Genomic DNA, 11,773 nt, shown 5'->3' with positions numbered 1-11,773 from the left:
AACCGTAATATATCACAACATAAATATAAGGATAAAGAACACAGCCCTCAGTAATTTATCTCCAATTACTTACAAATGCTTTGATGAACTTTTTAGATACACAAAATTACAACCAATATAAGTAAACAGCCATTGTGGGGACACCATTTATAATCTTGCATTTAAATTGTTTTAACTAATTGTTAGTTTTTGCTACATATTTGTAATTTTAAAGTTGATGAAATATAGATATAAAATATCAAATAGAGACAAATATTATTAATTGTGTTGAAATAAAAGAATACATTCTATCTAAAATCTTTGAACAAAGGATACAAAAGAGCAGATAAATCCTTTTATTTGTGTATGAAACAAATGTATATCTGAATTTTAGAAATTTTATGAATTGATCGATATAGTGTTGCAACACTTAGGGATTGTGATTTATTTTATCTTGGTATTATCATGTTTTTATTTTGAAAATAAATTGTAGAAGAATTTTTCACTTATTCTGTCCAAGGTCCAGTTTTTTCTACATATTTAGCTAACGACCTCCATACACACCTTTATCCCTTTTGCAGATTAAGCGCCTAATCTCCATAACTTTTTCACTTTATAAACCAGGAGCACCAGGCAGCCAACACAGCTCGCAACAGCAGCCCCAGGTAATAATAGCAAAAGTGCTCCCTAAGGAGCCCCGTGGAAGTGGCATAGCAAGGGGGAGTAAGAGGGGGGCACTTTCACACTCTAGGAGCTGTTGGGGAGATCAATTAGATCTCCCCTAACCAGCCCCTGCACAGTGTGCAACGAGTCTGCAGTCTTCCTGCTTCACAAGTTCACAGTGAAACAGAAAGCTGCCGGGAAGTGACTCTGCTCTGTCCTGTTTCAATTAGGAAGCAGGAAATTCCAGGAGAGCGGCATCATGGGACGGACATCTCTGCAGGCAGGTACGTATCTTGAAGGGGGGGAGCCTTGTGTACCTGCTGTGGAGGGGGGATGGAAGTGCACTGTGTAACTGCCGGGGAGAGGGAACCTATGCAACTGATGGAAGAACGGGTGGGGGGGAAGACTGTGTTCCTGATGGGAAGGGGGTAGTGCATCTGAGGGAAAGGTGGGCACTGCGTCTCAAGGAAGGGGTGAAGGGGGGAGTGGGGCATTGTGTCTGAAGGTAAGAATGGTAGGGGGAGTGTGGGATAGTGCGTCTGAAAGAAAGGATTGTAGGGAAGTGCGTCTGAAGGGAAGGATGGTGTGGAGATGTGCATCTCAGGGGGGTGAGAGTGTTTGTCTGATGTGGGTGAGACTGTGAGTCTGAGTGACTGATGGGGGGTGAGAGTGTGAGTATGGGCATCTTATGGGGAAGAGTGTTAGTCTGAGAGTGTGCAGGTAGGGGGAGGTAGTCTCAGTGTATGTGAGGGGGGAAACTGAGTGTGTGTTAGGGGGACCTGAGTGTATGTGAGTGGGACATTTGAGTGTCTGTGAGGCTGCTTATGTGCGAGTGGAAGCAGGCTCTGAGTGTGTGTAAAATATAGTTACTGATTATGAATATGCCAACCCATTTCAAAAGTATTTTAAATTTTATTTATATAGGTACACAATGGAAAGGCAAATTCAGGTTTTGCCTTGAATGGCAAGAACCCTTGCACTGGCCCTGGAGGAAGGTAGCTGTGATACCTTGGAAACCACGTGGTACAGAGAGAAAGCAGGAACTAGCAAACAAGCATGCAGTAAAGTGAAATCTGTAGGAGCTGCTGGGAAAACACAATGTTTGTACATATATACAGGGAGTGCAGAATTATTAGGCAAGTTGTATTTTTGAGGATTAATTTTATTATTGAACAACAACCATGTTCTCAATGAACCCAAAAAACTCATTAATATCAAAGCTGAATAGTTTTGGAAGTAGTTTTTAGTTTGTTTTTAGTTATAGCTATTTTAGGGGGATATCTGTGTGTGCAGGTGACTATTACTGTGCATAATTATTAGGCAACTTAACAAAAAACAAATATATACCCATTTCAATTATTTATTTTTACCAGTGAAACCAATATAACATCTCAACATTCACAAATATACATTTCTGACATTCAAAAACAAAACAAAAACAAATCAGTGACCAATATAGCCACCTTTCTTTGCAAGGACACTCAAAAGCCTGCCATCCATGGATTCTGTCAGTGTTTTGATCTGTTCACCATCAACATTGCATGCAGCAGCAACCACAGCCTCCCAGACACTGTTCAGAGAGGTGTACTGTTTTCCCTCCTTGTAAATCTCACATTTGATGATGGACCACAGGTTCTCAATGGGGTTCAGATCAGGTGAACAAGGAGGCCATGTCATTAGATTTTCTTCTTTTCTTGCCAGCCCAAACCAGTACTCCACCTCCACCTTGCTGGCGTCTGAGTCGGACTGGAGCTCTCTGCCCTTTACCAATCCAGCCACGGGCCCATCCATCTGGCCCATCAAGACTCACTCTCATTTCATCAGTCCATAAAACCTTAGAAAAATCAGTCTTGAGATATTTCTTGGCCCAGTCTTGACGTTTCAGCTTGTGTGTCTTGTTCAGGGGTGGTCGTCTTTCAGCCTTTCTTACCTTGGCCATGTCTCTGAGTATTGCACACCTTGTGCTTTTGGGCACTCCAGTGATGTTGCAGCTCTGAAATATGGCCAAACTGGTGGCAAGTGGCATCTTGACAGCTGCACGCTTGACTTTTCTCAGTTCATGGGCAGTTATTTTGTGCCTTGGTTTTTCCACACGCTTCTTGCGACCCTGTTGACTATTTTGAATGAAACGCTTGATTGTTCGATGATCACACTTCAGAAGCTTTGCAATTTTAAGAGTGCTGCATCCCTCTGCAAGATATCTCACTATTTTTTACTTTTCTGAGCCTGTCAAGTCCTTCTTTTGACCCATTTTGCCAAAGGAAAGGAAGTTGCCTAATAATTATGCACACCTGATATAGGGTGTTGATGTCATTAGACCACACCCCTTCTCATTACAGAGATGCACATCACCTAATATGCATAATTGGTAGTATGCTTTCGAGCCTATACAGCTTGGAGTAAGACAACATGCATAAAGAGGATGATGTGGTCAAAATACTCATTTGCCTAATAATTCTGCACTCCCTGTATATATATATATATATATATATATATATATATATATATATATATATATATATATATATATATATATATATATATATATATATATATTCAAGTAACAAAAAAAGAGTTCAAAAATCCTTAAGTAGCTGTGAATGTCATCCAATGAAAAAGACTGTCACAATTATATCCGTGTACAAGATGTAAGGTAAGGGAACAATGTGGAAAAGCGGTGTATGCCAGTAAGGTAATTGGACATTTGTAGCCGTCAAAGATAGGGACTTATCAGCTTACCTCTTCCTCCTATGTTGTAGCTGGGTCGCTATGCTGGCTCCAGATCCGACTGATAGGTTAATTTTGGCAATATTCTGTGACTTTCGCACTACAACATTACTCACCCTGCAGCTTGACTCTCTCCGCTATTATCCATAGAGGTATCCATAGAGGAATAAAGCTTTCGTGTCACGCTAAGCTCTTGACTCCATTACTCACATGTCTCTCTCATTCACTGGCTCCGCTTCCAGTCTTCGGCCCGTTATTGTGACATCATTGGGTTAATGCCGCTTCATTTAGATTTTCTCTTTATTGTTTCTATATATATATATATATATATATATATATATATATACACATACACACATATGAAAGTCCTGGTGAACATTTCCAAAAAAACTCACAATGCCCTGATCAAAAAAATATTGTGGCTGAAAAACAGCCTAAAACCTAGAGGGGGGGGGGGGGGGGGCAGCAGAATTTTGAGTGCCTACGGCAGCACAAGACACGTCACCGATATACAGTATATATATATATATATACATACAGGTATATACAAAGTGATCAAATTTTCCACTTGCTAGGTTGGGATGAGTTAAAGTTAGTTAGTCAATGTTGAATCAACATTCACTCCCTATCAAAGTAGTGAGTGTAAGTCGCAACAGTGGTCAGCGCCACTATGATAATGGAGTGAGTGTGTATGGCGGTGGCAGTAGCGGACCTACTCAGTCGTGGGCCCTAGTGCAAATTTATTTTGGGCCCCCCAAGGGTAACTTAATAGTAAGCAATGCTAATAATATACATGCTGCTCTGTATAATGTTTTTGAGGATAGATAGCTGGACCTGCTACTTGCACAAATAAAATACTTCCCTGCATTAGGATTGTACACATTCTACATACGCCAATGTATAGACTGGCTGCTATGGGCCCCTCCAAGCACTTGGGCCCTGCTGCACCAATGGTAGTTCCGCCCCTGGGCCACTGGGAACGAGTGAGCATCTGTAAGAGTGGAGTGTGTAGAAGGCACGCTGTTGTTGCTGCTGGACCCGTTTATGGGTGTGGTGGTACTGATATTTGGAGCAAAATGGAAATAACTAAATGAGAAAAGGAATAACCGGAGCTCATTACCTGGGGTGGGGGCTGTTAGCAAACCTCTGAATGCCATATAATATAAACGGTGGGTATGTATAGATAACGAGGCCCAGCTGATATCTAGACTTCCATGGGCAGTTGTTGATATCTGAAGTGGATCCCAGAGACCCTTTATAATACAGAAATCTCCATGGTGATGGATAACTACAGTCGCGCTCACCGGGGCATAAGATTTTCCGGAAAACATTATTTTTGATGCCTGCTACAAGGTGAGCATGGCCACCCTGAGTCTGCCTATGCATCTGTGTATGTCAGTATATTGTATGTGCTTATTTGTACAGTAGATATGAATAGATTGTATTGAAAATAAAGAGGCTGATGCTATAGTGCTGGATTTTTTTTAGTATTTATGTCATCAGGCAATAAGTAAATCGGTGCCAGTATATTTGAGAATAAATGGGCCTCACATCTCTCTAGGCCTTGCCCACACAAGATCTTAGCACCAAGTGTCTGAATATGAGTTACTTGGCAACCAGAAATGAATATGAAAGGGATTCTTTGCTAAACTTTCCTCCAGAATCCAGAATTGTTATTGTTTAAGAAGATAGATAATCCCTTTATTACCCATTTCCCAGTTGTGCATAACCAACATGGTTATATTAATATATTATATATGGTTATATTAATATATTAATAATCTAAACCTCTGCAGACTGCACCCTTATTTTAGTTTTTTTAATAGACTTGCATTTCAGCTGGTCAATGCTGACTCCTATGTTACTCCACAGGCGTGAGCACAATGTTGTATATATGGAGCACATAAACTAGGGCTGTATAGCTGTAAAAAAAACTGTCACAATGCACTGAGATAAGAGGTGGCATTCAAGGGCTTAGAAATTAGCATATGAGCCTACCTAGGTTTAGCTTTCAACAAAGAATACCAAGTGAACAAAGCAAATTTGAGGTTAAAAGTAAATTTGAAAGTTGTTTAAAAGCTGCATCTGAATCTGAATCATGACAGTTTAATTTTGTCTAGACTGTCCCTTTAAAATGCACAGATACTTGTTCATAAAAAAATTGATGTGGAATTGTTAAAGTTAGCTTATGTTTTAATGTTATGTGACAGATAATTGCTGTAGTGAAAGGTACCAGGTACTGTGTGCCACATTGAAAGATTCACAACAGAGGGATTGCGCTCTACTGAGTAATACCAGTGCTAATGTACGCTGGTATTACAAGTAAAGCGCAATGCGAATGAGAGCTCAGGTTCGCATTGCTAGGAAGCATTTTACTCACAAGTGCGCTCTTCCATAGGCTCCAATGGGAGTCTTGTTCTGATGCCGTCAGAGACGGCAAAGACCTTAAGCACAGCAAAGGGGTAAATAGCACATCGATTACAGCATATTTTTAAATCTATATGTATATGACTATAAACATATATATTTATGTATTAATACGTGTATATACACATATTAACACAAATATATATGTATTTAAGCATATACATATATATTTACAGGGAACACACAGTTACCATAGACCGCAATGTAAAGCACTTTCCAGTGCCTTTTTTTTTAACACCTCACTCGCACCACTTGCTACTTTTTTAATAAAAAACTATAATGCCCTCTATTTTGAGGGCATTTTGGGCACTTTTAGAAAATTAACCAGAGATCTTATCTCTGGTTAATTTTCTTAGTACTAATTGCTACCGCAAGCTTGCGGTAGTAATAACCAGAAACTTGTAATGGCTAGTTAATTATTGCGTGCCCGCAAACGGGCAAATTTTCCATTTGCGAGTGTGCGATAATTTAGGGCTTCACTTATGATCTAGCCCAGAATGCTGCAGTAAGAGTTTGTGTTCCAGAAAAAGTACACTAACAATTTAAAGATAAGATATGACAAAAATGTATTAAATGTCCTATGGCCTGACCGAAGTGTGCCAAGTTTACCGCAGTGAAATAAACGTGATAAACACTGTATGAAGTCGCATGCAGAAGGATTATATTGTTCATTTAAAGGGATATGAAACCCAACATTTGTATTTTGTTATTCAGACAGAGCAGACCATTTTTAAAAAGTTTCCAATTTACTTCTATTATCAAATTTGAATAATTCCCATGATATTCTATGTTGAAAAGATACCTAGGTAGGCATCTGGAGCACTACATGACAGGAAATAGTGCTGCCATCTAGTGCTCTTGTAAATGGATAACAAAACTGTTATCCACATAGTGCTGCAGAAATGGGCTGGCTCCTAAGCTTATGTCCCTGCTTTTCAAGAAATGATACCAAGAGAACAAAGAAAACAATTATAATGGAAAGTTGTCTAAAATCGCATGCTCTGTCTGAATCATGAAAGAACACCAGATTATATTGTTCTCTTTTGCTGTCTGAGTAGTAAATGTTAAGAATGTTGTTGTCTGCACCATGTTATAGTTTATGCCGGAATAATGTCATAGGAATCAGCAAATAAGTTAGAATGCTGGGGTTTAATTGTCATGTTTATATTCATGTATGTTTCAAAAATATTTATATCTAATGTTTACTTGGTTATATCAGTGCAAAGCCCGGTGTTTTTTATTAAATGGTTTAACATTTTTTGTTAATGGTTTGACAGTCATGGTTTTGGTGTGGGTGGGTACTGGGTATGGTGTTGGCTGGTGATGGGTGGGATCAGCAGTGGCAAGTGGCATTTTCACCTGGCTAGTAGGACTTTTTGCTTTGAGCCAAATATATGTTTTTGACACTGACAACTATTAATGCCTCCTCCACTTAATTGTGGAACCCTTATGACCCCTGTATATTGTTCCTTGACACTCCACTGCAAAGGGCATGCATATAACTTATCTTGTATGTAGCATGTAAACTCAAGACATATAGTTGTATTTACTATATTTAGGGCTAGATTACAAGTGGAGTGCTAAATTTGCTCATTTACAGGCACGCAATAAATAATCAGCCATTACAAGTGGCTGATTATTTCTACCGCAAGCTCGAGCGCTTAAAAAATTAACCAGAGATCAGATCTCTGGTTAATTTTACAAATGTGCCCCAAATGCCCCCAAACTTAACTGTAATATATTTAATTAAAAATAAAGATAGTAGCATCTTTATTGTTTAATAAAATAAATGCAAAAAACTGTTATATGGGGTTAAAGTTGGTGGGTGTGGGATGTTATAAAAAAAAACAGCACTGAAAACTAGTGCCTTTACATTGCAGTCTATGGGAACTATGTGTTCCCAGTAAATATATATATGTATATGCTCATATTAACACATAAATAAATATGTATATAATAAAATACATGTGTATTTACAATTTGCTGCTATCGCTGTGCAACTTACCCCTTTGACTGCGCGTTGGTTCTATGCCGTGTATGACAGCATCAGAACGAGGCTCTTATTGGAGCCTATGGAAGCACTCTTGTGAGATCTGCCTCTATATAGGACATTCATTTTACAGCACATTACAAGAAATTCAGATCAGGTCTGCTCCCAGTCTGCATCCAGAAGCACTTGCATGCAACATTATTGTTAACAATCTTTAAAAGGACAGATACTCTAAGCCAGGTGTGCCCACACTTTTTTGTGTTGGGAACTACTTTTCTAATGACCCGATCAATGAGATCTACCCACTAAAAATGGGCCGGATCGTAAGCTTACTTTCCTTCTTTTTCAGAATGAAGAAAAAATAATAATAGGAGTAAATTAGAAAGTTGTTTAAAATTGCATGTTCTATATCTGAATCATGAAGAAAAATAAAATGTTTGTTTCATATCCCTTTAAGGTTGCACGATTTATCATCCCATGGATGTGCAAAAGCATAAAGATACAACAGATTAATCCTGACGGCAAAAGTAGCACTGACTTTAATTTGGGTTAACAGGAGCAACACCTTGTGCCATGTTACTAAACAATGCATTCAAATTACTTTGTGCAGCAGGCTTGGCCTGATATGACCCAGTGAGGCTTACACAAATAAATTTCAATAGCGCGCCATGCAGACCATTTCTTACCGGGTCAACACCTTCATTTGCCAGACGTCAATCAGACTTCTTTCTTTAGCATAGCACAGCCTTTACTTTTCCTATCTATTGACATTTACCCTCCTAACTATACTATACCCCCATATCTATTGGGAGAGTACTCACTCAACCATGCTTTTGATAGGTCAATTGTGTTGTCATTCAAAAATCATCTACATTGATTGGTTGAAATCAATGTCCTTTAAGGTCCAATCCTGTAGCACTTTTTGTGTCCGACCATCAGACTGTTTAATGACCCGCCCCTTCACACACTGCTGTAGATAAAGCAGTATCCCTAGTAACCATACTCTACTCACGCCCCAGTGTTGAGATCGCGTAACTTTACCACATAATTTTGATAACATCGGCCGCATTAACCAGCAACGCCTTTGTAATCTATTGGTAGATCTTGATCTACCTATTGGGCACCCCTGCTCTAAGCCCCTAAAGGTTGGCATTAGAAGATCCTATTAAACAATTCATAAAGCATTTTACATTGATTTCTTGCTATTGCCTGTATCAACGCGAGCTGTGAAAATCAAATAAAAAATACGCAGAAACACATTGATTAACAAATTCCACATGGAAAGTATTGTGTACAGTAGGCTGTGATGTTCATATAGAACAGAATGTTTATATAGATCACTGAGTTTATTTTTATGCCCCCACTGAAAGATCAGTAAAGCAGGTTATGTGCATATTTTCTATCAGAACAGTGATCTATGATTTATTCTATGTGGTACAAAATAGAAAGGTAAACAGACAGATATACATTTGATCAGGTACATATTACAAAATGTCTCCTACCTGTTTCAACTCTTTAACCTCCTGCTCCGTTAATTTTACATACTTTATAGATTCAGTTTAGAATGTCATACACAATCTCCTCCCATTCTCTCCCTCTTCCTCTTTTCTGCAGCTGATTTCTCAATCTCTTAGGTTGAGATTTCCCCCTCCACGCAGCCTCATAATGACACACTCACAAACACAATGAATGTGCTGTAAAATGCAGCAAAGAGAAGTGCTGTAAACCTGCACTGTTAGCTGTTAAAATAACCTTATAAAGAAAATATATTCTGTTTGTTTATGTAACATCACAATACATGTTTTGGTTCTCAATATGAGAAGTAACTTAAATTATTTATGTAAATCATAAGATGTTTTCTAAAGGATTAATACTTGGGAAATATCCAAAATGTATTTGTGTTTAGGGAGGTCTTAGTATAATATACTATTATTTTCTTTATTACTTATATTTGGAATATTCTTTCAACATGCTGTTACAATACAATGTTTGTTAGTGTGCCTCACATGGGAATGAAGTCACTTCCTGTGCTGCTGTCAACAGCGTCTATGTCAGAAAAGGGTGTCAATGAATCTTCCAACAGAGCACAGAATGACAGAGCAATCAGGAAATACCTCTCACTCTGGCATCTAAGGTTGCCAAGTAACCAGAGGGCTCGGCTGCAGCCATGTGTATATATATTCCTAACAGCTTCTTACAGAAGACATTCCAGCTCTGCATAGAAACAAACCATCAAGCGCAATTTCACAGCACAATGGGTATTCTCCTGAGCACACTTCATCAAGTTCTTATGAACTTTTCTGGCACCAAAGCCCGAATCCTTCTGCTTGGTCTGGATGCAGCTGGGAAGACCACAGTCCTCTATAAGCTGAAGCTGAATGAGGCTGTCTGTACAATACCCACAATTGGATTCAATGTTGAGACAGTGGAGCCGATCCGTAATGTGACATTTACTGTATGGGATGTGGGAGGCCAAGAGAAGATCAGAGCCCTATGGAAGCATTATTATATCAACACAGATGGTCTAGTATTTGTAGTTGACAGTGCTGACTGGGAGAGATTTCCTGAGGCAAGAACAGAGCTGGAAGCCATCCTGGAAAATGATGAGATGAGAGGAGTCCCATTTTTGGTAATGGCCAATAAGCAGGACCTTCCTGGAGCCAGGAGACCAATGGAACTGGCAGAAGACCTTGGACTAAGGAAGATTCAAGGACACCAGTGGCATGTCCAGGGATGCTGTGCAACTAATGGAGATGGACTTGTAGAGGGCTTAGAAGTTCTCACTAACCTGGTAAAACAATTCCAAAAGTCCAAGTCATTCTGAACACCTCAGAGATTACCAGGATTTTCAATGATTTTGATCAACCTAATTGACTTCAGTCTCCTTTTGCCTTGCTGGAAATTGAGAACTTTAATGTACTTTTACTCCATAACCTTGGAAAGTCACTGAAAAACTCTTGTAAAAAAATAATAAAAATGTAAATTTTTGTGAAGAAAATATTTTTACTTCCCTCAGAAGTTTTATTTTATCTTGGACATCATCCCTAATGTACCGGTAATTAGACTAACAAATTTACATGTGGAATGCTTTATACTATGTATAATTCTGTATATGAGAATGCTTTAATTGTAACATTTTGTATGCACCAGAGTAACAAGAAATGTGTACTTTATTTAAATTAGGCATATTTTATTATTGTCTGCAAGCATAATTTGCACCAACCTTATAGGTGAGCAGATACTTCTTAATATATATATATATATATATATATACACACATCATATTAATGTGCTTAGGTTATGTTTTGCTGAACTGGATATAATCTTTTGGGAGGACCTTCTGTATGATGTGTATCTGCTAAATATATTTCTTGTTCATTAACTTCTGCATTGCACAGATTGGTTTAATGAATTGTAAATGAATGGCATAAACAATAAAGTTGTTTTTTTCTTTACATTAGTATAAAAGATGTGTTAATAATAATTCCTAATATTGCTTCATAGTACAGGAACAGTAAACAGGTTGATATAATAATATTAAATGTTTAATTATGTGTAGTAAAACAACTTTGCAATATACTTTATTTATTTATTAACATTACTTCCTGTAATTTAGAGACATGCTTTACATGAAAGAGCAACAGTTAAATTGCTTTAAAAAATAATAATAATATATATATATATTATAGTCTTTTTGCATGAAAAAACATAAGAGCTAATCTGAAACTATCAGGAAGTGCATGATTGTGTATAGCTGAGTATATTTACTATTCTACTACTCACTGTTTGATAGAGACAATTCCTACAGAAAAAATAGAAAACTATTCTCTTTCAGTTTGGAATGACAAAATGTTTGAGCATCACTACGTCTCTTTAACTCTTAAAATAGTTGGTTTACCAGTTCTGAGAAATTGTAATGCATACTTCAGATTTAAACGGACAGTCTACTACAGGTTTTTTATTGTTTAAAAATATAGATAATCCCTT

General features: G+C 38.0%; 1 protein-coding gene across 1 annotated transcript; it reads left to right on the top strand.

Moving 5' to 3' along the window:
* Window positions 1–9,842: 9,842 nt before the first annotated feature.
* Window positions 9,843–11,254, top strand: LOC128641455 (uncharacterized). The gene has a single exon (XM_053694098.1). It carries the CDS (start codon window positions 9,954–9,956, stop codon window positions 10,608–10,610), a length of 657 nt encoding a protein of 218 aa, XP_053550073.1. The 5' UTR covers window positions 9,843–9,953; the 3' UTR covers window positions 10,611–11,254.
* The last annotated feature ends 519 nt before the right edge of the window (window positions 11,255–11,773 follow it).

This window comes from Bombina bombina, chromosome 1 (genome assembly GCF_027579735.1).
Source record: "Bombina bombina isolate aBomBom1 chromosome 1, aBomBom1.pri, whole genome shotgun sequence".
In the NCBI taxonomy this organism is placed as follows: Eukaryota; Metazoa; Chordata; class Amphibia; order Anura; family Bombinatoridae; genus Bombina; species Bombina bombina.
Note: the sequence above shows the minus strand (reverse complement) of the source record. Positions and strands in the feature narration are given on the sequence as shown.